At 48.1% G+C, this 23,420-nt stretch overlaps 1 protein-coding gene across 1 annotated transcript in view; it reads right to left on the bottom strand.

Moving 5' to 3' along the window:
• KCNN2 (potassium channel, calcium activated intermediate/small conductance subfamily N alpha, member 2) overlaps window positions 1-23,420 on the bottom strand; it is a 121,386-nt gene that overhangs the window by 1,611 nt on the left and 96,355 nt on the right. Inside the window, exons 7-9 of the mRNA XM_012727739.1 lie at window positions 15,721-15,831; window positions 9,591-9,718; window positions 3,859-3,928 (exon numbers count right to left, since the gene is read on the bottom strand). Of these exons, the coding sequence (XP_012583193.1) occupies window positions 3,859-3,928; window positions 9,591-9,718; window positions 15,721-15,831 (309 nt within the window). The remainder of the gene's footprint in view (window positions 1-3,858; window positions 3,929-9,590; window positions 9,719-15,720; window positions 15,832-23,420) is intronic.

Below are 23,420 nucleotides of genomic sequence, written 5' to 3'. Positions count from 1 at the left end.
GGATATATGTGCACATATACGTATGGGCATGTATGTGTGTGTGTGACTAATACGCAGCTTCTGTCCTCCTTTGACCTAGGCCTGACACAAGTGCCTGCCTCATGGTGACGCCGCCAGTGTGGTTATGAGGAGGGTGTCTGCGCCACTCTCATGTGCTGCTCAGCTTGGGTGCAGGGTGCAGGCTGGCCTAGGGTAAGAAATCCTCTGCTCCTCTGAAGAACTGAGACAGACACCTTCAGTGTTCCCCGCCACAGGCTTTCAGCCGCCAATCTCATCTGGGAACTCAGCTTCCACAGTGGGAACGGGCTGGTCCGCATGTTACCCTTACTCATCAAACACGCGCTCCCCACCCCTTGGAGTTTGGGATTGAAACCTATTCCTGCTAGTCATCCTGCCCAGGCTCTTCCACCTTCCAGCTCATCTTTGAGCTCTGCTTCTGGCACCATGCTCCTTTCCCTAAGATGACTGGATCATTGAGGAGCCAGGGAGATGCTTTCTGAGCAGTTCTTTGGGGCATTGGTCTAAGACACCAGCGCTGCAGACGGGAAGCAAGCACAGTGACCCTGCTGGCCCAAGGTGGGTGAGCTGCACACTTCTGCAGCCCACTGCAGGACCTAGCTGCTGCCTGGAGTGTGGCCAGCTTCTTCTAAAAGCTCCTTATTCGGGGTTCTCCCCAGAGACCAGAAAATTAGGGGAGGCATCCCCCTGGAAAGGCATCTGGTTCCTCACACTGATGAGAAGCAGCAGGAGGCTGCTGGCAAAGCACAGGCATCTCCCACCCCTCCCATGGTTCGCGCATCTAGGATGCCCCAAGTCACCCCTAGGTTGGGGCAGCAGAGACAGCACGGGAAAGCAGCATGCTGGAGTGTCACTGACCCACCCTCCTAAAGCTCCCTGCCTGGCCACACCAAGGCTCTTTTCCTGTGGCGCAGGGCACAGACAGTTAGCTGGGGAGACCATTTCGCATGTGGCGTTTCTGTGCCTCAACGCACAGTGGCAAGCTGACCTTGCTCTGTCCTTGTCTAGGGCTCACACTGGAGAAGGTGGCAAGGCATTTGTGCAAGCTAGTCTGGAGCTCTGGAACAAGAACGGGCCTTTGGAAGAAGCTGGAAAGCCCTGAGAACATCTGGGTGTGGCCTGTGCAGCCCCATTTTGTAAGGGGGCTTAGGGTGAGGAGGCCCATGGAGACGCAGACGGATGTTGAGATGGGGCGGAGGTGAGTCTGTTAAATTGTCATGGTCAACTTAAGAATTGTGGGAATGTCTTTTTTATTTAAATAGATTCTAGATGTTTGATATGTAAACCTCAAATGTGAAGGTATTAAAACAACCAAATTTGGCAAGTTTCAGACTTGAGAATTAAAGAGCGTGATAGTGAGTTTCCTGCAGCACTGCCAGCGAAAGATGCAGATTAATCATGTCTTTCAGCTACGTGTGTTGTTGCTGGTACACGGAAAACCAACAACACATTTATCATTTGTAAATCACACCTTTCTGGACATGAGGGGAGGAAGAAATCAGTGATTTTCCATGGTCAGAAACCCTGAACTTTTTATTTATCTCTTCCATCACTGTGTGAGCCCAGTAAAGTTCCCGCCACCAGTCACCCGTGAGCCTGTGCACTTCCCTCCCATTTTGATCCTTCCCCTCCCCCTCCCTCACAGAATGGCTGACTGGTTTTCTTCCCTTGATCCCTCAGCTGGTTCCCCTCTATTCCTTCTCTAAGTGAAACCATCCAGTATTTTTCCTTTTCTTCTGGCTTCTCTCACTGAGCATGATCCCTTCCAGCTCCATCCATGTTGCAGTGAGTTTATCTTTGTGATGGCTGAAACCCCGAGCTTGAGTGAGCGCGTGGCTGAGCGTGAGATCACACTCACCTCGACCTTCACCCCCAGTTACTGTAGTTGGCGTCTGGTCATTCTCCTCTCACCTCACAACTAGGGAAGTCTTCGAATTCCGTATTTCTCAAGCGGTCATACGCTTGGTGATGTTTCATCTCTTGAGCAGCACTTGTGGGGAACTTTTTGAAAATAATGACTGAGATTCCATCCTCATAGTCTTTTTGAGTCAGGAGGAATTAGCATTTATTTTGCTTGACTCATCTTTACCAGTTACTGATGACGTGCTGTCACTACGCCTGCACGTCAGGCACTCCTGAGGCTGACTCCGAGAGAAGCCTTTCCAGAGATTTTGTAATGCAGTGTCCTGTCACCCTCTCCCTGCTGCCCAGAGCCCCCTCAGCCCGCCCATTACGGGGCTATATCACAGTGTGGACATTATCTTTTATGACCAGAAAACTTAGCGTGTTCTGTGATATTGCAGAATTGATGAAACCCAAAAGTTGATTAATTTGCTTTGAAATTTCAGAGTCTCACATTGGGTGGGTGAGTGTGGCTGCTACCATGGACTCTAAATCAACCAGAGCATGGGGAAAGAACAGACCAGAAACTTGAAGGTCACCATTCTCCTTAAGGTTAGAATGAGGCTTTGGGACCTGGCAACCGACCTCTCATGCCTGCTGCGCGTCACAACCGTGGGGTTTATGATGCACTTGGGCAGGAGAGCACAGACCAGGGAGGGAGCTGGGGTCCTCAGCAATGGGGAACAGAAGGAAATTATTTAGGGGGTTAGTAGGTCAGAGCAGCTCTAACAGCACAGACGTGGCCCCAGATTGGAGAACACGGTCTCCTGTGCGCGTGAGACCTGTGTCGGCGCTGCTGCTTTCCTTTCTCTTCCCTGGCTTTGACCCTGACAGCAGCTCCCTCTCAAACTCAGAGTGACGAAGACAGCTGAGGCGCCCCTGTAGTACAATTAAGACGGCTGTTACTTCTAGAACGCTGTCATTCCCTATACAAGTGTCCTCTCCTCCTTCCACTCTTTCTGTCTGCCTTTCTGACGCTCTCTTATTTGTCATTCTTTCTTTCTGTGGTCTATTTTTCTCTTTCCATCTCTCTCTTCCTGTCTTCCCATCTATCGGACAGGGCCAAGCCCACCTATACCATCCTCTCTCTGATCTCTGCTCTTCTTCCTCATGCCTCTGGGCACTTCTGCTTCTCCAGGAGTCCCCTGGCAGATGGACCTCTCACAGCCCCCGTTTGCTCCCTCCCCGCATGCAGGTTCTCTTACATGCCACATCACAGGCCCTGCTCCCAAACAAGCTACATGTTTGGGAGATTTTATTCTAACCGCTACTAGAGGAACATGTATTTTCAAGCACTATCACATTTATTCTCACATTTTATCAAGAAGATGTGCAGAAAAAGCAGCACTCATCCACTGTGGGTGGAGGTGTGCAGCCTCTCCGGCAGTCGGTGGGGAGACGGCACACAGTGCAGTACCCGATGAGCCAGCAGCCCCCTGGGTAAGCCGGGCTCACCGGGCTGACCTGAACATGTGCCAGCAGGATCTGAAGAGCTACATGTCAAACAGAGTGATGACTTCCTTTGAAAGGCAACTCTGATACTGAGTTATAATTTTGGTATTTTGTCTAATGGGAACTTGACAGTCTTCTGTGTTAACTGCACTGATTGGTCCCCTGTAGGATTCACTGCAGCGTCACAGTCACGCCAGGATGTAGTTCTGCCCTCAAGGACAAGAAGCTGCTACAAGTCGGATCCGCAAAGGTATGGTCCCACATGCTACTTCTGTATCTCGCGGTACTTCCAAACTACAGCAAGAAGACCGCCTTTCGGATGGGTGTGGACTACAGTATATACGGGAGCAAGAGCTTTAGGAAAATCTCTGAGTGCGGTTTGTGGTTCGGTTTATGACGGAGTCGGGCCGGGCGCCCCGGCAGCCTGACTGGGTGCTGGGCAGTGGTGAGGTCCCTCAGAGTCGGGGGCTGAGCTGCCGCGCTTACCTTTGCCAGGTCCACCAAGGTATTTGCTTGGTCATTCAGTTTCCGCTGCTCCATTTTTACACTTCTTAATCTAAAAGACAGAACCTGAAGTCAGAACAGTTCCTTGCGCTCTGTGGCTATCTCACGCCTTCCAAAGAGCATGCACAAAATTGACAAGAGCAAGTAACTGCATGGATAATGCCTTGAACACTGGGGTAAAGTCCAAACTGGTTATGTGTCTGGTACAATGAGAAGCATGCTTCCCCGACACCACCAAGGGAGGGAGAGAGTAAGATGAGGTGTCCTTAGGACAACAACGTACCAGGTAGTTAAAGTTGAATTGAGAAGGGCTCATAGGGTTTGAACCTTATGAGAAAAGCCAACACATTCCTTCAAGCTCCAGTATCATGACAGATAGACATAGGAAGAAGTATGCAAAGCAACTGGAGTGCCCACGGGCTGGGCAGCGAGCACCTTCCTATGCCTACGTGACCAGACACAGGCGTGAGCCCTGTTTAGTCTGAGATGGGTTGGGTTAGGTATTTGCACCTGATGAAACACAGTGATAAGTGAGATTCTTATTAGCAAAAAGAAGACTTTTATTCAACCAGCAGCAAGATAACTCAAAACATAGCTCTCTTATTCTTCGTTGTCTTTCCTGTGGCTTTCATCTCAAACTGCATCGACTCTGGAGAGAAGTCAGACCGTTTCCTTGGGAGAACTGCCCTCGATTTTTATCGTACATAAAAGTGAGACAACAATTAAAGCGTCTGACAGATGGGCTCTCTCCTTGCAAAGGTACTTTTAGATTCTTTGAAATATCACTGCACATATATGATTGATAGTTGCAAGTTAGTGTTCAGAAAAAAAAATGGCTTTCTGAATGAGATCTCACTATTCCTTGTTGATTGGAATATTTCAATGCACATATCAAGAAAGTAAGATTTTCCAAAAATAGTTTGCTTGAAACCAGAATTTCAGTTTTGCTCAGAAAGAGAACCACGTCTCTCTGAACTACTTACTGGGGGGCAGGGAAAATCACGCTCACCTTACTACCTCGGTGGTGACTCATCTTACAGAGAATAATGTTAATGCTGATCAGCGCTTTTTATGATTTCTCAATTTCAATGAAAAGTAATTACATAGAAGGAATCAAAATTCACAGGGCAAGATTTTACTGCCAGGGAGATATTTTTATGACAAATGCTCGTGAGGTTTAGTGATTTTGCTGTCCAACTCGGATATCCAGTATGTCGCCAGGTCTGCTCCGCAGTGGCAGCCCGTCCTGCCGGTGCGCCCACACCAGTCTCCAGCAGTGTAACGCAGCTCAGGGTTCGAATTGGTCACTGCCACTGCGTTTCTCTATGAAAATGCTTAGAGCCTCTTGGTCTTTCCAGAGAGATGGAGTATGTGCTCATCTAAAAGATTGCAAGCGTGGTAAAATACACTGTATCCTGAGAAACATGTTACAGAGTGCAGCGGGGGACAGCGGAGGTGTGGGCGCCAGTCCTTCCCGGTGCTGCTCTGACCTGGGCTCCCTGTTAGGGAACGGAAAGGCCCCACAGGTGTGCTGGCCGGCTGCTGGACAGTCCACTCCGTGATGGCCGGAAAGACCTGGGGTGCTCTTGAATCCTCGTCCAAGGTTTGATAACGACAAGAAAGTGTCTCAGGCTGCTCTCTCCAGCCTTGAAGTCTGAACACCTACAGTTCTCTCCCTTTTAAAAAGAGAGAGCAGGATCTCAGCCCTGAGCTTTCCTGCAGGCCAGAGCCTGTGGCTAAAAATCCCTGTGTTAGAATGTCGCTTCACCTCGCCTTGTAGGGGGTGAGGTATCTTTTTATGCATTTCTGAAGGGAGTCACATCAAGCTTTCTTTCCAGTCAAGTAAGCTGGCACAGAAGCCACGGAGGTTTGGAGACATCGGAGCAGATGCCTCCGGCGATGTGTGGGCGCGCAGAAGGTCCTAGCTGCGTCTCGTGGAAGGGCTTGGGCTGGGCGCCTCGCTGGGGTGAGCACTCTCCCCAAACACGGGGCCTCACGCACTTCTTGGATGACTCAGTTAGGTGTCTGACAGTAGAATTTTGCCCATTTTATGATCAGGTAACCTAGAAGGCTGCAGATTCCCTATTTGATTGAGATTCCCTAGCTCCATGACCCTCGATCCTCTCTCCTATCTATCTCCTTGGGCTTCCTGTCTGCACGGAAGCTGACAGAATAGTTCTACCTGCGCTGCAGCTGCCAGAATAAAAGGTAACATGCACGTGTGTATTTACCACCTCCCTCCCCCCCCCAGAAGAATAAGAAACATATGTTGATTTCTTCCTTGTGAACTTCACTTATCACAGGAAAATATCATGATTTTTGGATCACATTTCCATAGCAGCAATCAGACTACTAAAATTCACAAGTAAAGGATCCACTTGGGTGCATGCAGCCGGTAGAAAATTCTGCAAATGTTGAGCGGAGCACTTCACACAACTTACTTCCGAGCTCTATTTTCATTTTGTTGAAATAAAAAGACAAAACAAAAGAAAAGAAACTGTAAAATATTCTGGAAAAAAGTCAAACAGTGTGGGGTTCAGTTGTGCACAGGGGGCTCGATTCATTAGCTGGAAGATGCTGTTACGATTCTGTGGGATTTTGGCATATTGGTCAGAGCAGCAGTCTGCAACTGCAGCACCAGCCCTCTCTGTAGGTGCTCTGTGGCCCCCGCCCCCGGGGGGCGCTCAGCGTCCTCCAGAGTGAGGGCTGAAAAGGAAGCTCGGCTGCAAAGCCGTCTTGGCCTCTGGCTGCGTGGTGCTCAAGCGTAGCCCCGGGACACGGGGCGCTGATGCCAATCATCAGGAAGAGGGAAGAGCGTATCTCAGGCCACAGGGTTGTCTTTTTTTTTTTTTTCTTTTGCAGGGGAGACATCTTGTTGGATTTGGGGCCATTTTAGAAGACCGCTTTCTGCAAGACTGGTCATCGGATATGTTCCAGCAATTACGCTCAAGGTCATGTTAAGTAATGGGTCTGTAGTTGAGATTAAAAGAATGATTTCAAGGTCACAAGCTGCTACTAGAGAAAGGTTTAAAGTTACAGCAACAGAATGCCTCATGGCAGTAAGTGACAATCCGGACAGACGGTTTACTGAAAAGAGGACAGAGTCAGGTGAAGTCGGCACCCATCGAGACCAGAAAGGCCAGGTGTTGGGGAGAGAAGCTGTGAAGCTTGAAAAGGAGTGAAGAGGTGAGCGAGAGGGACGCTGCAAGAAGGGGAGAGAGCGTTACTGGAAAAGCTCTTGGGTGCAGTAATCAGAGAAAAGGAGAGGCCAGGAGAGCTCTCTAGCAAATGCGTAAATGACTTGATCTGTTTTGCCTCAGCTCAGAAGATGGGATTTCCCCCAGTGCTGGCAGCAAGGCTGGAGTCACTGGGCCCAAGGGCAGTGCGGCCTGGCCCTGAGGAATCGAGCCCTGTGTGCGTTCCTTTATGATGTCACTCACCCAGTTACAATGAAAGGCCATTATGCCCAGCTGGGCCCACTCTCCCTGCCCCACCCACCACACGGGCCACCCATTTCCCCCCAGGAGGAAGTTGCAAACCCATTCTGAACTTCCCTGAGCTGCTTGCAGCTGTCTTACTCCACAAGCAGGCCGGGCCACGGACAAACCACACAGAGAAACAGAAGATGCACACTCGGTTCCCACCAGGACCGTCTCCAAGCAGACAACACTCCACGCCGCCACCCACACCAGGCACCCTGGAGGCGTGCTGGGAGCGGTCTGCCCATGGCTTTATCTCCTAACATGTTACCCTGCCTCTTTCAGACCTACAGCAAACCTGAGTGAACCTGCTACGCCGCTCCCCAATTCTTAGTGCTCACGCTTGAGTGTGAGGACGACACGCAGACACACGCCCAGCACTGACACAGGCTACAGAAGGCTGTGACAAAGACCATCCGAGCTTTTGCCCTTTGGGGTTTTTGGTGACATGGAAATGAAGGCACCCAAGGCAGATGCCAGTGCCTCGGTCACACTGACACAGACTAGCCACACGCACCCTCTCCTGGTCCTGCCACGCTTCCCAGCCTGGACCCATGTGCCTTCTCACACAATAGAGGTGAGTTTGCAGGCTTTTAAAGTACAAAGGATGGCTTCTCTCCAGCATAGTGTGCGGCCCTCCTACATGAACTTGGGGTGGCAGTGTGCTAAGATTGGGGGTGTAGTGATGACCACTCTGCCAATAGAGGAGTACCAGGTGGCCCTCAGAGAGCACGTCTTTCCTCACAGGTCTTCCATGGAAGTCAAGGGGCAGCCTCAGCACCTCTTGGGATGTGACTTCGAGGAGTCCCCCTGTGTTGGGAGAGCTTCCTCGGGGAAGCCAGACTGAGTCTCTTGTTTCTTTCTGGTTTTCCTTTTGCCCTTTCCCAGACTTAGTATTGCCAGTGTAGCCTATCTTGCTCTGACAGTGGGCTGAAAGCAGAGTTGAGTGTACACTCAAGGCGCAGCCCTGGAGACGGCATTGTGTCGTTGGCTGTCGGGGAGGAGGATGTGAGCCGCTGCGAGGTGCTGTCCGCCTGGGCCTCCCGCGCTGGGGAGCCCCAGGGCACATGGACCTGAAGCTCCTGAGGGAAGGTCAATTTGTACAGGAGGACCCCTCCGCGGTGTGGCACATTGTCAGGGCTGCCTATTTTAAAAGCGCAGCAGGCCGGACTGGCCAACTGGCAGACACTGAACATTCTGTTACCCGCTGACTGGTAGAGTCACGTGTGAGGTGGGCGAGACTCAGATAGGCTGGACAGAACCTGCAGCCTGAGCTCTCGCCTCCTGCCTGCGTCAGGCGCCCTCTCACGGCTGCCTTCCAGGACCTAGCCGCTCACCCGCCTTTCCGTGACACCCTGGTAGGCTGCGTGAAACAGGCCCCTCAGCTGACGCAGTCACAAACGTGTCTACTCTTCCCCACAGGGAAGTGGCGAATGAAGAGCAGGTGTCTGTGGCATGCTGAGTGGCACCACGAGGACATACTCACGGTAAGGATGGCACTGCCCGGGGGAGGAAGGGCTGGGGCTTTCAGAGGATGGTGACGCTAGAGCTGTCTGTGGGGTTACACCGTGTCACAGTGGAATGGCAAAACAGAGACGGAACCAAACGAGGAACAACCCCTACATGCCTGACTGTAAAAGTGAGGTCACTGGAGGTGGAAGAGGCCCAAAATGAAAATGGTATGGCATGACGGACTCAACTGGAATAATGGTGGTCTGGCTGATGTCAACATAATGATGAAAGAGGTTAAGATAGTTGAGATGGGAGCTGTTCACATAAATACAGCATATAGAAAGTTCCAGCATTATGCCAATGGTACTGCGTTCATAGAAAGAGGCTTAGCACTGCTTTAAAGATTTTCAGCTCTATCATAACATGTTGGTTTTTAACATTTTGCAGCAGATACACAGTAAACATCTGGGAACAAACTATATGAGTAAGTCATTTAAGTTAAGAAACACAGGTTTAACTGGAATTATTGCTTCTAGAGAGCAACTGAGAAGATATTCTAAATAACACATGAAATGACTGTTCGCTCCCCAATCAATGATTTTTAATCATATGAAAACTTTTTTTCTCAGGATTTCATTTACGGAATCTTAAGTTGCCAAATAATGTCTTCCGTAACAAACAAGACATGTTCTACATTTTTCTCCCTCATGCGAGAAGAATTACCAAGTGTAAGCATTAAACCCGAGAATACAAAAGCCGGGTAAGGAGCAATGTGGCACTTACTGATGAATAGCTTGCAGGAATTTCCGCTGATGTTTCCTTACTTTTGCATGATCTATCTTTTTGACGAGCTTTGTATTTTTGTAAATGAGCCATGTCTCCCTGAGTACATTGGCAGCTGCGTTTTTCACCTGTTAGGAAAACAAACCAAAAACAGCAGTTGATAAATTTCAGAGGAAAAGGCCTCGTAGTGTGGCTTGGGATCATTTTCTTCATCTCAGTGATCGTGGTGCGCTCTAGCTCCAACAGTTCTAGAAGAATGATTTTTTTTTCTTGAATCTGCACCTTTCTTAAGGCTCTGTGTGGGGCCAACAGGTCACCTGAAGCATGAGGGAATGGCCGATGTCTCTCAGGGCAACACTCCACCCTACCCCATCAGGAACCTTTGGGCCTGCTGTCTCCCTCTGACACTTCAGCCCTTCTCTCCATGTTCCCTGGAGGAAAGCCAGACGCCTGAAAGCGGAGCTAGTCCAGGCCTCTGCGAGCTTGTCCGCCGCCCGCCACGCCCTGCCATGGAGTGTGGGGGTGGGGGGCCCTCCAGCCTCGCAGAGCCGCTCTGGCCAGCGGCTGCACACACGTGAGCACTCGCCTGGGCTCACGGCCACGTGCGGTTCCACTTGGACAGTCAGTCAGCGTGCACCGCAGTGGGGCAGGACTGAGCTCCGGGGTGCTACGGCCCGGGAGCGGGCAGGTGTGAGCGCCTCACGGGGCCTCGGCCATCCAGTGCCTGTGCAAGTGGGCGGGTTCTCAAAGCTAACAGGGCGCCTGCCACAGGGTCGGCCAGTCCACGCCTACACCTCTGCACAGAGAAGACCGGGACGCAGGCGCGAGGGGCCCGCCCGCCCTCCCTCTCCGCGGCAGGGCAGCTTGTGACAGGGAGCTGTGGAAGAGCTCGAGTGCCCACACCCACGGGCGGCTCGGGAAGCTGTGGTCTGGACAGACCGGCCTGGCTTTCTTGCTTAACGGTTCAAAACGGGCACCTGACGGAGGTCAGGGACAGACTGTGTTGTCCCCGATGATGACCAGACCTTTCCCCGCTTTGCAGCCAGGTACTTACTCTGACAGGTTGCCCTGCTGATTCCTTCACAGGCCTGGGTGACAGTCGGGGCACAAGCAGGGAGCTGAGCCGGCTGGAGGACAAGAGTGGGGCGCGGAGCCGCTCTTGAAGAGCTGGTTATAAGTACTGGGTGGTAAGCAGCCACGTCAGCGGGGGTCTCGCTCGTCCCCTGGTGGCGCCTTAGCTCTCCCTTCTCAGCCACGAGAGCCAGGAAGGGCCAGTGTTAAAGCCTTTTCAGCTCTCAGATCTACAATAAGAGTTGTAGGATTACATGCAAACTGTGGGTTCCAGTGTGCTTGTCTGCTTCATGTCAGCAAGGAAAGCGAAGAGGAGATGGCCACCATCCCCGGGAAAAGTCGGGCTGTCCCAGCGAGCCTTCCCCACGGAGGTAGGAGCCAGCTCTCCCCTGCTGTCCTTTTCAAGGGCCAGAGGACGGCTGCCGGGTCAGGGTCAGGCGCTGAGCGGAGGCTGCCTGGACTCCCTGACCAGGGTTCCTCTGAGCAGCAGCCTGTAACGGGAAGGGTGAGGCAGCTGGAACACTGGACAGACGTAGAGAGATGAACACTGGAGAAGATTATGTCGATGTTTAGGAGAGAAATCAGCGACTGATTTTGCTTTGGCTTCCCGTCCAGAAATAGGAAGTGCCAAATTACTTTTGAAGTCTGTAAACTCTGAAATAGATGACTTCCTGCCTCTCCTCCAAGTATTTTAAATGACTTTCTTTTGGGGATGGTGGGGTGTAGCTAGAGGCAGGGCACTTCCCTCAGAGGTGGGGGAGGGCGGGCCTCTGTTGTGGGAATTTGCATTTACTGATTTTGGTTCATTTGTGAATCAGTGTAGCTGACATGCTGAAAATGAAACCCCCCACAGCTACTTTTAGAATTTTTCAAATGTATGCACTTACTCCAAAACATACCCTTTGTAAGTTTCCTTCTAGTTTCCTAAGAGGTGCCGGGGCACAGGACTAAAACCACAGAGCGACGTATCAACTGCCCTTCTGCAGAATGGCAGCCACAGCACAGTGAGCGGGACCGCAGATCGCACCCTCTGGGAGCAGAGGTGTTCTGATGGTAGGTAAGTTCCAGCCCCTCTTGGGGCTGAAAGCGTGCTGAGGAGGTGGGCGTGTTCTACAGCTTGGCCAGTGGGGATTGCTAGATGAAGTGACTTGTGAGAAATACAGGAAAAGCTGCGGAAAAGTGGATCTGTGTGCTCGCAGCTGTGTCCGTGAGCGGGAAGTCGATGTGGAAGTAGCTCCCTTCGTCCGTGCAGGTGCGAGTCCTGGGTGCTGAGACTCGCGGTCAACCCAGCAATCTTTGTGTCTCCTGGCTGTGCTATGGGTGTGTAGTTGGGACTAAGTGAATGTTACTGCTATTAAATTTGGCACGGATATGGATAGCTTGCATCATAAACATTTCTCCTAAGATGCTGACTTAATGCAAGGCCCTTTTTGATAGGAATAGTTAAACCTCTTTAGAGATGTTGAGTGATTTTTCCATAAATTAATTAAAAACATTTACTGAGTGTGTGCATTGCTACAAGGGGTAAAAAAGGTAGTAGCTGTGACTCTTCTACTGGGCCACTGTGGAATACAGCCTCTTCAACTTCAGAAAGTGAGGGGATGTCCTTAACAGAACCCCCAACTCCTGCCCAGGTGACACAAAGATAATACTTGTTTTTTCTTACTAATTGTTAATCAGAAAAAACCTTGAAAGGCATTTTAATAAACACTTGAGAAAACAAAAGCAACAATATTGAAAGAAACGGTGCTTACCCGAGGCCCTTAAAATGTATAAAGTAGGAGCTGAGGAACTTGTAAAGCCGCAAGGGAGGAAGCTAGAATCCCTGTAAGTGCAGCACAGTACTTTCACGAGTCCCTAAAACTGGCTGCCTTTTAACTGGCGCTGTGCATCTCCCAAACCTGTGTGACCTATTAAACTCCCAGGCTCCTTTGTAGTCCGTTTTCCTTTCCTCTTCCTGCAGGCTGCCCCCACAGACCCTTGGCACCCGAGACCATGACCCTTGCGGTGGGGGAGGGGCCAGGCAGAGGGAAAGCAGCCAGAGTAAGTCCTTGATGATTTTGGTTCCTTTGTTAGGAGCTAGCCAGGAAACAGAATTACATTGCTGTATATTATTAGTGTTCTTATTGTGGACCTTATTGAGCATTCTGGATACACCCTCAGGGACATTAGATGGACCCTTGCAGTAGTACATCTAGGGCCTTTCAAAATCATAGAATCTCAGAATTGCCTGTTTTTAGGTTGTCAAACTGAAGACATTTCAACCTCCATGACTATAAGTAGTAGCTGGTCAACCAACACAGCGGCTCCGTGAGGTGAGTGTCTGGACTTGCAGTGCCGTGGAGGTTTCCTACTGAAGCCACTGGCGACTCTGGGCACGTGGCCTGTCAGCCAGGTTTGAGTGGCAGTGCCGTCCGTGTGCAGAGACACGGAGCACACATCCTGCTCCACGCCAGCGGCGTCTCCTTGTGTGTTCATTTAAGAGTCACCCTGGGAGGCTTGAAAAGTTACCTTTGTTCCTGGATGGCTATTAACATTCCTGTGGCCTTTTGGGGGTCATATTCCAATTTTGTAACAGCCGTGATCTTTTTACCTCATGCTTACCAGGAATAAGATCTTTTCTAGGTAGTACTCCAGAGCAGAGTTGTAATTTTCCTCTAGAACTCTTGGATTTGTGCTCTTAATTTGTCTTTCAGTTACTATGTATAAGCTTTTTAAGTCCTTATTCTTCAGAATCCTTCATGACCATTTAACACTTTACAGTGCTTATTTAAAAGGTGAATATTAGTGGACCCAGTTAGAATTTTTTTAAATAAAAAAAGGGAATCATGTTTGACGCTCATTAAGTTAGTGGCTGTGTATAAAATAATGCAGGAGACTATGGAAGGATTATAATGTTATGATTGATAGCATATAATAACAGAATGGGTATCTTAAAACAAACTTGTGTGATTCTATTGCCATTTTTAACATTTGAACTTCCAGTGATCTCACGAAAATCGATCTGTTGGATGTGTTTCTCACACCTTTGAGAGGTTCCGGTAAGCAGTACTACTGGCATGATGGAGTTAGCAGAGCATTATGAGATCATAGAGAAAGTGCATTTGGAAACTGAGAAGTAGGTTACTACTCACCACAAAGACATCCTACACACAATCTGACTTTTCCAGCGACAGTAAATACAGAAATTTATAGTATCCGAAGCACTTACATCAGGATCCCCAAGCCTCTGAAAGGCACCCCGACTGCACTTTTGGGAGCGCATGTGTAACCTTAGCAACGGGACAAGTTCATTGTGTTGCCAAGCAGAGAAAACCCTATGGCTTGACACTCATTTTCTGAGGGGACAACACTATAAAAGCTTACAGTTGTTGAGCCCTTGAAAATATTTGGGCTCTTTTTCCCCAGTTGTTAAGCAGAAATGCAAGTGTACTACATAGGCTATGTTGGTGAGATGAATTTTTCTGATTCCAAGGAAGCGGAGGTGACAACATGCTAAAGTCCAAGATCGACTGAAGACTCGTCAGGCTCCACTCCTCTGAGGAGCACCAAGGTACAGCGGGGTCCTCTCGTGGGACAAGTGCAGACAGCCTGTTGTGACAGGAAGCCAGCACCCGCCCTGCACTGCCCAGGACAAGCAGAGGCCGACACCGCACTTCAAGTAACTGCGTGTAACACCACGCTGGACTCTGTCCAGAGTGAAAGTCGGGGGGGGGGTGTCTCTCAACACCTCCAAAGGTGGCGTAGTAGGCCGGGAGCTGTAGGGTGATGGAGATATTCTAGCAAGGGCCTTGTCATCCTTTCTGGCTCCTAGAGGTGATCACTCAAAGGTAGCGGTCAGTAGTAAAGAAAGGGAGGTTAAGAGGGAGGAGACATGGTCTAAAGAGTATTTCTGAGTGCATTTTCACCATTTAAATGGTATTTTTCGGCATAATAGCATAAAATGTGGCATGAATGCCTTGAAAATTAAATTCATAAAAATGATGCCAGAGACTGTTCTTTTGAAGTGGCTAAAGTTACCCCAGAGGATGAGATATAGAAACATCAGCCACCATTTGGGGTTAGTTGTGGGCTGACAATCTGATACTAGCCCTCAACTGAGCTCCTTGCTTACTAATTTCCCTCTATTTTCCATGTACTTTTTCTGTAATATTGAGAAATGGGCACAAGTTGGAAGAAAATTATAAGGAGACCGGGTGGTAAGTCCGGCTAATGTGTGGCTTCTACACTTGAATGACTTTGAAGGCCAAGGAAAGAAATGTGGGCCAGCTACAGATGTGTCCTACCACTGTCTGACCAGGTAAGATGATAGTCTGCGTTCATTCCTCATTACATCAGTATTAATCTTAAAAATGGGCCCTGTAAAATGACTGAGTTCTCAGGAAGTACTTATGTCTACTACTTCCATACAATCAAGAGTGGATGAAGACACAGAACAGGAACTCTGCTGGATTGATTCTACTATGGATGAAGTTAGCAAATGCTGACATACTGTGTTAGCTCAATGACAGCCTGATTGGGGAGTGGTTATTTATAGAAAGATGACTACTATAAAGTCATTTTTAGTTATTTTTGATTTTGTTATTTTGGTATGTCAAGTGACTAGGAAGAAAGTCTCAAAATGAGGGAGATAAAAAATATTTTCCTCCCAACATAGGTTTTCCTCTTCCAGCGAGTTACCTCACCTCTGTGTCTTGGAGTCCACATTGTTAAAATGGACCTAATAGTACCTCCCCCCAGTGTGAGAGGAGAATGTTTTTGGTGCCAGAACACTGCCGATGTGATCTTTCTCCTTGCAGGGAGGGGACCCTGCCAGCTGAACTGCTCTGCACACCTATGGGGTCTGTGCTGACCCTTGAGTCAACCCCACAGCTGCCCAATTCTTTCCTCAGAGGCCAGGTAAGTTAGAAGTGGTCTGTCCTCAGAGTGGAAAAAAGCGGAGCTGATTCCAAGAGTGCCTCACTGCACAGCAAGTCATCGCTGCATCAGCGTGGAGGTGGGCGCCCTCATGCCCACGGGGAGACGTGTGCTGTCCCTTCAGGGAGCAGGGGTGACTTACCCTTTTCGTCAGCTGAGTGTCCATCATGAAGTTGTGCACGTGCTTTTCTGCTTTGGTAAGTTCTAGCTTCCTCGCCACCACGGCGACCACCAGGGCTGTGCACCCAGCACCCTGAAAACCAGGAGAGAACCCCACACAGTTACTACACACACGTCTCAGATGAACACCCTGCAGCAGTCGACGTGTCCATCAGCCACAGGGAAGACACACGGCCAGTAAGCACAACAGGTTCAGACTCAGCTCTGTGAACCGTGGTGTTGAAAACAAGTTGCTGGGTTATTGGAGACATTTGAGAGAGCAGCTCATCAGCGCTGTACCCCTAACCACAACAGGAGCAAGCAGCCACTCAGTCATGTAACGGTAAGCTCCAGAAATGAGAACTGTCTTGTAAGGAATAACACCCCACTGCCTTCTCGCCGCTCCGTCCTGCAGGGTTCAGCTCCCTCAAATGGGATGCACAAACACCGATGCCATCTACTTCAACGCACGGCGGGGAGGGTTGCAGTGTCCCCGATGCTGAGGGAAGGCGCGAGGACCCGACGTGGCCGGACTGCTCCAGCCACCGCGCTCAGGAGGAGACGAGTGAGGCGCTGAGCAAGGCACAGGTAAGGTCCCACAGCCAACTGTCCAGATGTCTGCAGCAGGGATGGCCCTTGCCTCTGGGCCAAGAGCCACATCCTCAGTCAGGAGCCCACTGGGGACAGGCAGTGCTAGTGCCAAGGTGGACCTAACAAGCTTTAGCAGGTCAGGGAGAAAGTGCATTTTGAAAGTAGAGTGCCACTTTTTTCCAAAAAGACTTTCTACAAAGCACAATGTGTGACGGCACAGTATGTGCGCTTCTCTCAAGAGGCCTGAATATTTTGAAAGCACCCCTTAAAAATTCAAGCTAGCGACTACTTTCATTTGTAGCCATTCAGCTGTGTGGCCCAAGGAATGAATTTGGGGGTGGGGGGGCAACAAAATCACAGCCCTGAACCTGGCATGGGATAGAAGAGAGAAGTTACCTACATGGTGCCTGTCTGGCGAGAGTTTGTATTGCTGAAATACTGTTGCAGCACCCCAAAGCAAAACCCTCAGAAAGGACAGTGATCACGGAGATGCCACAGCCAGACTCAGGTACGTGACATTTGTCCAGCACACTAACCTTAGCCACACAACACCATTCTATTCTGCATGACCAGCTAGGAAACCGTACTTCAAAGCACACTTATTTTATAAGGTATGATATGCTTAAAAGTGTGCCCGAGCAATTAGATCCAAGTTTGTGAACAGAACACCACAGATGTCTTTTAAACCAGAATGTAACCTGCTCTACCTGTCACCCTACTTAAGACACTCAGGAAATGATAAATAAGGACTCCCTAGGGAGAATCCAGCCCACCAATGTGTGGGCAAAGGAGGACCCCCAAACGCCTCATGCTGTGGAAGACTTTGAGGACTCTTGGGAGCTTCCAGGCAACAGGTGACCCTGTGTGTCAATCAGTGAATTATGGGCGATTGGGGCCAGTGGTGACTCTCTCAAAAGGAGAGAAGTGAAACGCATAGAGGCCTCTTTGCACTACACAGGTTGCTAGAAATGGCACCGTCACTTACACATTGTTCTCTCCTGGCAGGTGGCCACTGCTGAGATCCCTCTGGAAGGAACTCAAAATCCTAAGGGCAGTGGAAAATTACCAGTATCAAGAGCCTCTGGAAGCTGAATTGTGGGTTTACTCGGGGCTGTCTCTCTTCCTGCTGCTGTCTATTTCTTGCTGAGTAGCTGTAGCTCACTGAAATTTTTATGCATTTCAAATGAACACCTTTGTTGCAAAGTGGAGCAGCCGGTTAATCTGACCATTTAGTGACTATCAAAGCTATTTATGTTCCTGATGCCACTGTCCTAAATATACTCTTTAAATTGTACCTCTTGTATAATAAGTCCGTATTCCTCCTTATCCATAGGTCTAATTACAAATCAGGGAATCATACCTCTCCACAATCCTAATACATTTGATAGCTACAGAGTCTGATTTCAGAAAGGTAACTTATTCTTTCTACTTTTTAGTTACGCAAGATGAAGCTGGCTCACCTCCCGAAGGTTTTGAGGATCACCATACATTCCTGACTACACATCAGTGGTGGTAATAGTTTAAATAATAGCACGATGTTCCTACTGTCCAATCAAGGTCTGTTTCACAACTGAGTGGGGATGACAGCTTCCACAACATTTCCCCGAAAGCTCACCCTCATCACAATGGATGTGACTCTTTGAAATGAAGATGCCTTGAACAAGATGAGCCACAAAGTCAGAAAATGCAGAAATAAAATTGACATGGGAAAGAAAAATGCTAGTTTGTCCTCTTTCCTTCACACAAAGTATATGGGGCACCAGGGGCCCCCATTCCCATCACCCTATGCAGACCAAAGGGAACAACTGACACATGGAAATAAATGTTTTACTTTCTACGGAAACAGATACGCCAGGACAGAGCAAGTAGTAGCAGAGGTACAGGGATCCGGTGATAGCAATGCAAGGCCCATAGTGGACATTGACATTCCACTTAAGAGCAAAGGGTATATGACGCGCGGCAGAAAGAAGCAAACAAAGCCATAAAATCTGTCTAGATTGTAACAAAAGAGAAGGTAGATCAGATGTTTAAGGAGTACCAGCAATACCCATAGGCAACAAATGGTACGATCTGGACGATAGCAATCAAGTGTGAACCGCGAAACTGAAACAACAATCAAATGTTTTCTAACACAAAGCCCTGAAGCAGATGGTTTCACTTCCGCATTCTACCACATAACCAGAGACTTTTCCCAATACCAGACTAAAACACAAAGTGAAATGTCTGGTGAACATATGATCATCTAAAATACATATAGAAGAATCATTTCACAGTGATTTAGTCCCCTCTGAGTCTGGAAAGGTAACATCTCTCTTCATATGACAACCCACAGCCAACACCTACGCACTGGAGAACAAATGAAAGCTTTCTCTTTCCACTCAGCTGTGGCTGTCCACTGTCACTATCGTGCTGGGGGTCCCAGCCAGAACACAGGGTTTCCTTCCACATAAAGTATCTCATGACTGTTATTCAGTGTAATGTTGGGGAGACCTACCAAGGGTACTTAGATACAAAAGGCATTCAAATTAAGAAGGAAAAGCGCTATCACTATTTTTAGGTGACATCATATACACATAAAATCCCAAAGAAGCCGGGAAAAAGGTTATTAGATATAATAAACTGGTAAACTACTCAAAGACCTATTGTGTGCCTATAAACAAACAATGAGCTGGCAGGTAAGCAATCTCATTTACAATGCTATCACCAAGAATTAAATATGTGGAAATCCAACCAAGGAAATGCTCAAGGATTGGAAGAACTAAATGTTAAAATGACACCTTACCCATAGTAATAGGCAACTTCAGAGCAGGCGTTACCAAACCCCAAGAGGACACAAACAGCATCACAAACAGCAAGTGGCAGGCTATAAAACGAGCAGGAAAAAATACAGCGTTTCTACATGCACACAATGAGCTAGCGAAAGGGCAATACTCCGATTTGCCTCTGAATAAAACAGAGAGCACACTGGAGCTCAGGCTCTGTGGAAGCCACATCACTGCCAGAGTAAACTGAGAATCACGGTGCTAGAGTTGAACACACACCCATGGTCAGCGGCCCAGAAGGAAACTCTCGGTATTCATTTATGGAAAAGAGCCAAGAGCCTCCGAAGGAGCAGGGAAAGTCGGTGAACTGTGGTGGGGAACACAGTTGGAGGGACAGGGGCGAGCCAGCCGCCATTGGCGCGCTTAGCGTCAGCGGAGGGGCTGCAGGACACGGCGGGAACACTGCTACGCCCTCGACGCTGACCGCAAGGCTACGAGGGGGGCAAAGCGGAAGGAAATGGAGCCCCCACCAAGTAAAGGCCTTGGTGGGTGAAGGAAACACACACCCAAATGCACAGGTGTGTTACTGAGCCGGGCAGGACGGCCCAAGGGGGCTCGTATCCCAGAGACAGAAACCAAAGCCAGAGACAAAAAGCAAACAACTGGATTTAAAAGAGGCCAAAGAGCTGAACTGACACTTCCCCTGAGGAGACAGACAGACGGCGGCCTGGGAAAGACTGTTCTTATTTCTTATTTTTAGTGAAATGCAAATCAGAATAACAATGAGAGATCACCTCACACCTGTTGGAACAGCTGTTGTCCAAAAGAGAAGGAAGGGCACCCCTACACGGCTGGCGGGTCCCTCTGCAGAACGGGGTGGAGGTCCCCAGTGGCACGGAGCCCTCCGCATTCAGCAGCCGGCGCCCAGCTAAGCAGCTGCCCGGGTACAGTCCTCCACTCTGAAGGGAGGCGTCGCGCACGCCTCGCCCTGGCTGCAAACCACCTGCCTGCCGCAAGTGAGCGAAGGCCCCCAGAGGCTGCTCGCTTACAAGGAGGAAACGCGACCGTCGGCGGCCACATGGACGGACCCGGGGCGTCGCGCTTAGTGAAGTCACCAGGTGGAGGAAGACAGATGCGGCATGACGCCACTCACACGTGACCTAGCAGGAACCCAAATAAATGGGTGAACTAAATAAAACAAAGGCTTTGCGTGGCGAGAGCCATCCGTGGGTTGGGGAACACAGGGTGAATGCTCAGGCTTGATGGAGCCCGTACAGGTGCACGTCACGACGTCAGCACATGTGCGGACTGACTTCCAGTGACGCACACCTGTGCGCATGTGCATGGCAGTACTGCACAATGCTGCTTCAGCATTTTCAAAAACAATGAGATTTAGAATTTGGAGGGTAAACTGCTCAGTACTTCCTACCTCACAAAATGCTGTTGAAGAGTCCAATAAATGAGTTACAAGTCATTAAAGTTTATCAAAATATATTAAATATGAACTTGAAAAAATCAAATAAAGGTAATTTTAAAGAAATCATGCATTTTGACTTGTCAAGATGTATAATTTCAAAAAACAATTTTTTACTGTGCTTTTTTTACTCTTATACTATGCCTAAATTAATAACGCAGCTCTAAGAATGACTTTCATTTAAAAAGATCACCCTTTCCTGCAAAAGGAAGATAAAAGGGATACTTGGAAACATTATCCATTTTTTCTGTCCTGGGGTGATCTAGAGTGAGTATCCCAGAGCCAAAGATATTTTTACTAGCTTTGCCTGACATAAAAAATTGTTCTATAAAAATATGCAAAACAAATTCTGGCCAGTAAAACTTTATAAAATGCTCAGTTTTAACGTTATAGCCTCATTGCACTTTCTTTGTAAGATCTCTGGCCATAAAAATACATAACAATGAAAGGTCCTAGCTCTGAGTTTCTACCAACAGAAGTTGGTATTTGCTGATAAGGGGTTCAGGTCAATTTCAAATGTCTACATCCTGAGGAACAGGGTGGGGTGTGTGGCTTCTGGAGCTCAGTGATAAAGCTGGCATGTAACCCTGGCTCTGAGGTGTAGGGTTCACCGCTTGGCCCTCTGGAGCTGTGGTGCACCAGCACTGCTTACCCGCCGGTGTCGCTGGGGCCAATGTGTGCACACACATTTTAGACAATCAATGGACAGCTCTGCCAATGGAGAAGGGTAACGGTAGGGAAATTAGGAATGTGGAGTCACTGAGTGGGAAGACAGAAGGTTAAAGCAATTTCTAGCTATGCTAGCCTGTGCCTGAAGAGAGGACAAGTCTCACTGCTTAAGGAATTTTCCTGTAATCCATCTACTTAGCTTGGAGGGCACAAGTGAGGAATTTGGCCTCACCATCCTCCTGCTCTGCACAGACACAAACTACTACAAGAATTTAAAGATCCACTGGGGGCCCTTATTTAATGAGATTCAATAAACACCAGAAGGAACCCCTACCTCCCCTCCCCCCCCCAAAAAAAAACTAAAATAACATGTCCAAATGATTTGATATTTGTGTGAGACCTGTACAAGAATTCCGGACCTTTTTCACTTATTCACACATGAGCCCCCCCAGAATGGCTTCAGTCTAGCATCTCAGGATTTCTACATCCTTTGGTGGGGGCAAAGACATCCTTCACTGGAAAGACGGAAAACAGGAGAAAAATAAGATTTTAGCATTAGGCCCACTTTCTTTAAGGTCCGGCTAACTCAGGGCTATGTTAGAACATTCTCTGATTGGTTAACATTATAATGTCACTGCCCTCAGGATGAAAACTGCTGACCTCTGACCAGTGATTTAGCTGCATTGTGACTTTATATCAAGACTGTAACACTGGGTCAATCTGATGCTAATAGAATTATTAGTAAGCATTCTCAACCTAAGATGGTGTAAAACCACAACTATATTTTTCAACAGCTCCTTGAACAAACAATTGATACATCATCAGAAACCAGGCCATCTTTAGGCATAACTCTGTAGTAATGTCATGAAAGACCTGCCCTCACACTGGTTTGGAATCCATGGTGGACTTTCTCAAGTCCAGTGGCTTAGAGATAACTATCAGAAGTGAAGGAAAGTATAAACAGCTGGACTACATCAAGTGAAAGAGCTTCTGATGCTACAGAAGAGACACTACACAAAATAGACACCCCACTGATTGGGAGAAAATATTTGCACACAGTACTAATGACAAAGGACTGATCACAAAGATATAAAATGAGCTGATGAAACTCAACAAAAATAAAGTGGAAAACACCATCAAAAGGTGGATCATCCTACTAAAAGCAATATACAGATATAACGCTATCCCAAGAAAAGTCTCAATGACATTCTTCAAAGAAACAGAACAAATATTGATGAGATTCGTATGGAGCCACAAAAGACCTTGAACAGCCAAAAATCTGATGATTATAAAGAGAACAGAGGCATCACAATCCCAAATTTCAAGCTATAGGACAAAGCCATAGTAATCAAAACTACGTGGAACAAGAACAGCATACAGACCAGTGGATTCAAATAGAAAACCCAGATATAAACACATGATTTATGGACAGCTAATCTTTGACAAAGGAGTAAATAAGATATAATGGCACAAAGAAAGTTTGTTGAACAAATGGTGCTGTGAAAACTGGGAAGCTACATGCAAACAAATGAAACTAGATCACTACCTCACACCATGCACAAAAACCAACTCAAAGTAGATTAAAGACCTACACATAAGAATGGAGACCATACATGGAAGCAAAGATGGGCGAAACACTACAGGACATACATCTCACTAACATCTTTTAAGATACAGCACCCAACACAACAATAGTGAAGGAAAGAATAAACAGATGAGATGACATCAAGTTAAAGAGCTTCTGTACAGCAAAAGAGACATTATAAAAAGTAAGAGACATCCTACTGATTGGGAAAAAATTTTCTCACACAAAACTAGTGATAAAGGGTTGATCACAAAGATATACAAAGACTGATGAAACTCAACAAAGTGCACAACCCCATAAAAAAAATGAGCAAAAGAGCTAAAAAGACACTTCTCCAAAGAAGAGATGCAGATGGCCAACAAACATATGAAAAAATGTTCAACACCACTTTTAATAAGATGCAAATTAAAACCACAAATGAGATACCACCTCACCCCAGTGAGAATGGCACATCTTAAAACAACTAGCAGCAACAAATGTTGGCAAGGATGTGGACAAAAAGGAACTCTCCTGCACTGCTGGTGGGAATGCAAACTGGTACAACCACTATGGAAAGCTATTTGGAGGTTTCTCAAACTGCTAAAAATAGAGCTTCCATATGA

The sequence above is a fragment of the Condylura cristata genome, unplaced genomic scaffold (assembly GCF_000260355.1).
Source record: "Condylura cristata isolate star-nosed mole 26May11 unplaced genomic scaffold, ConCri1.0 scaffold00021, whole genome shotgun sequence".
Taxonomy (NCBI): Eukaryota; Metazoa; Chordata; class Mammalia; order Eulipotyphla; family Talpidae; genus Condylura; species Condylura cristata.
Note: the sequence above shows the minus strand (reverse complement) of the source record. Positions and strands in the feature narration are given on the sequence as shown.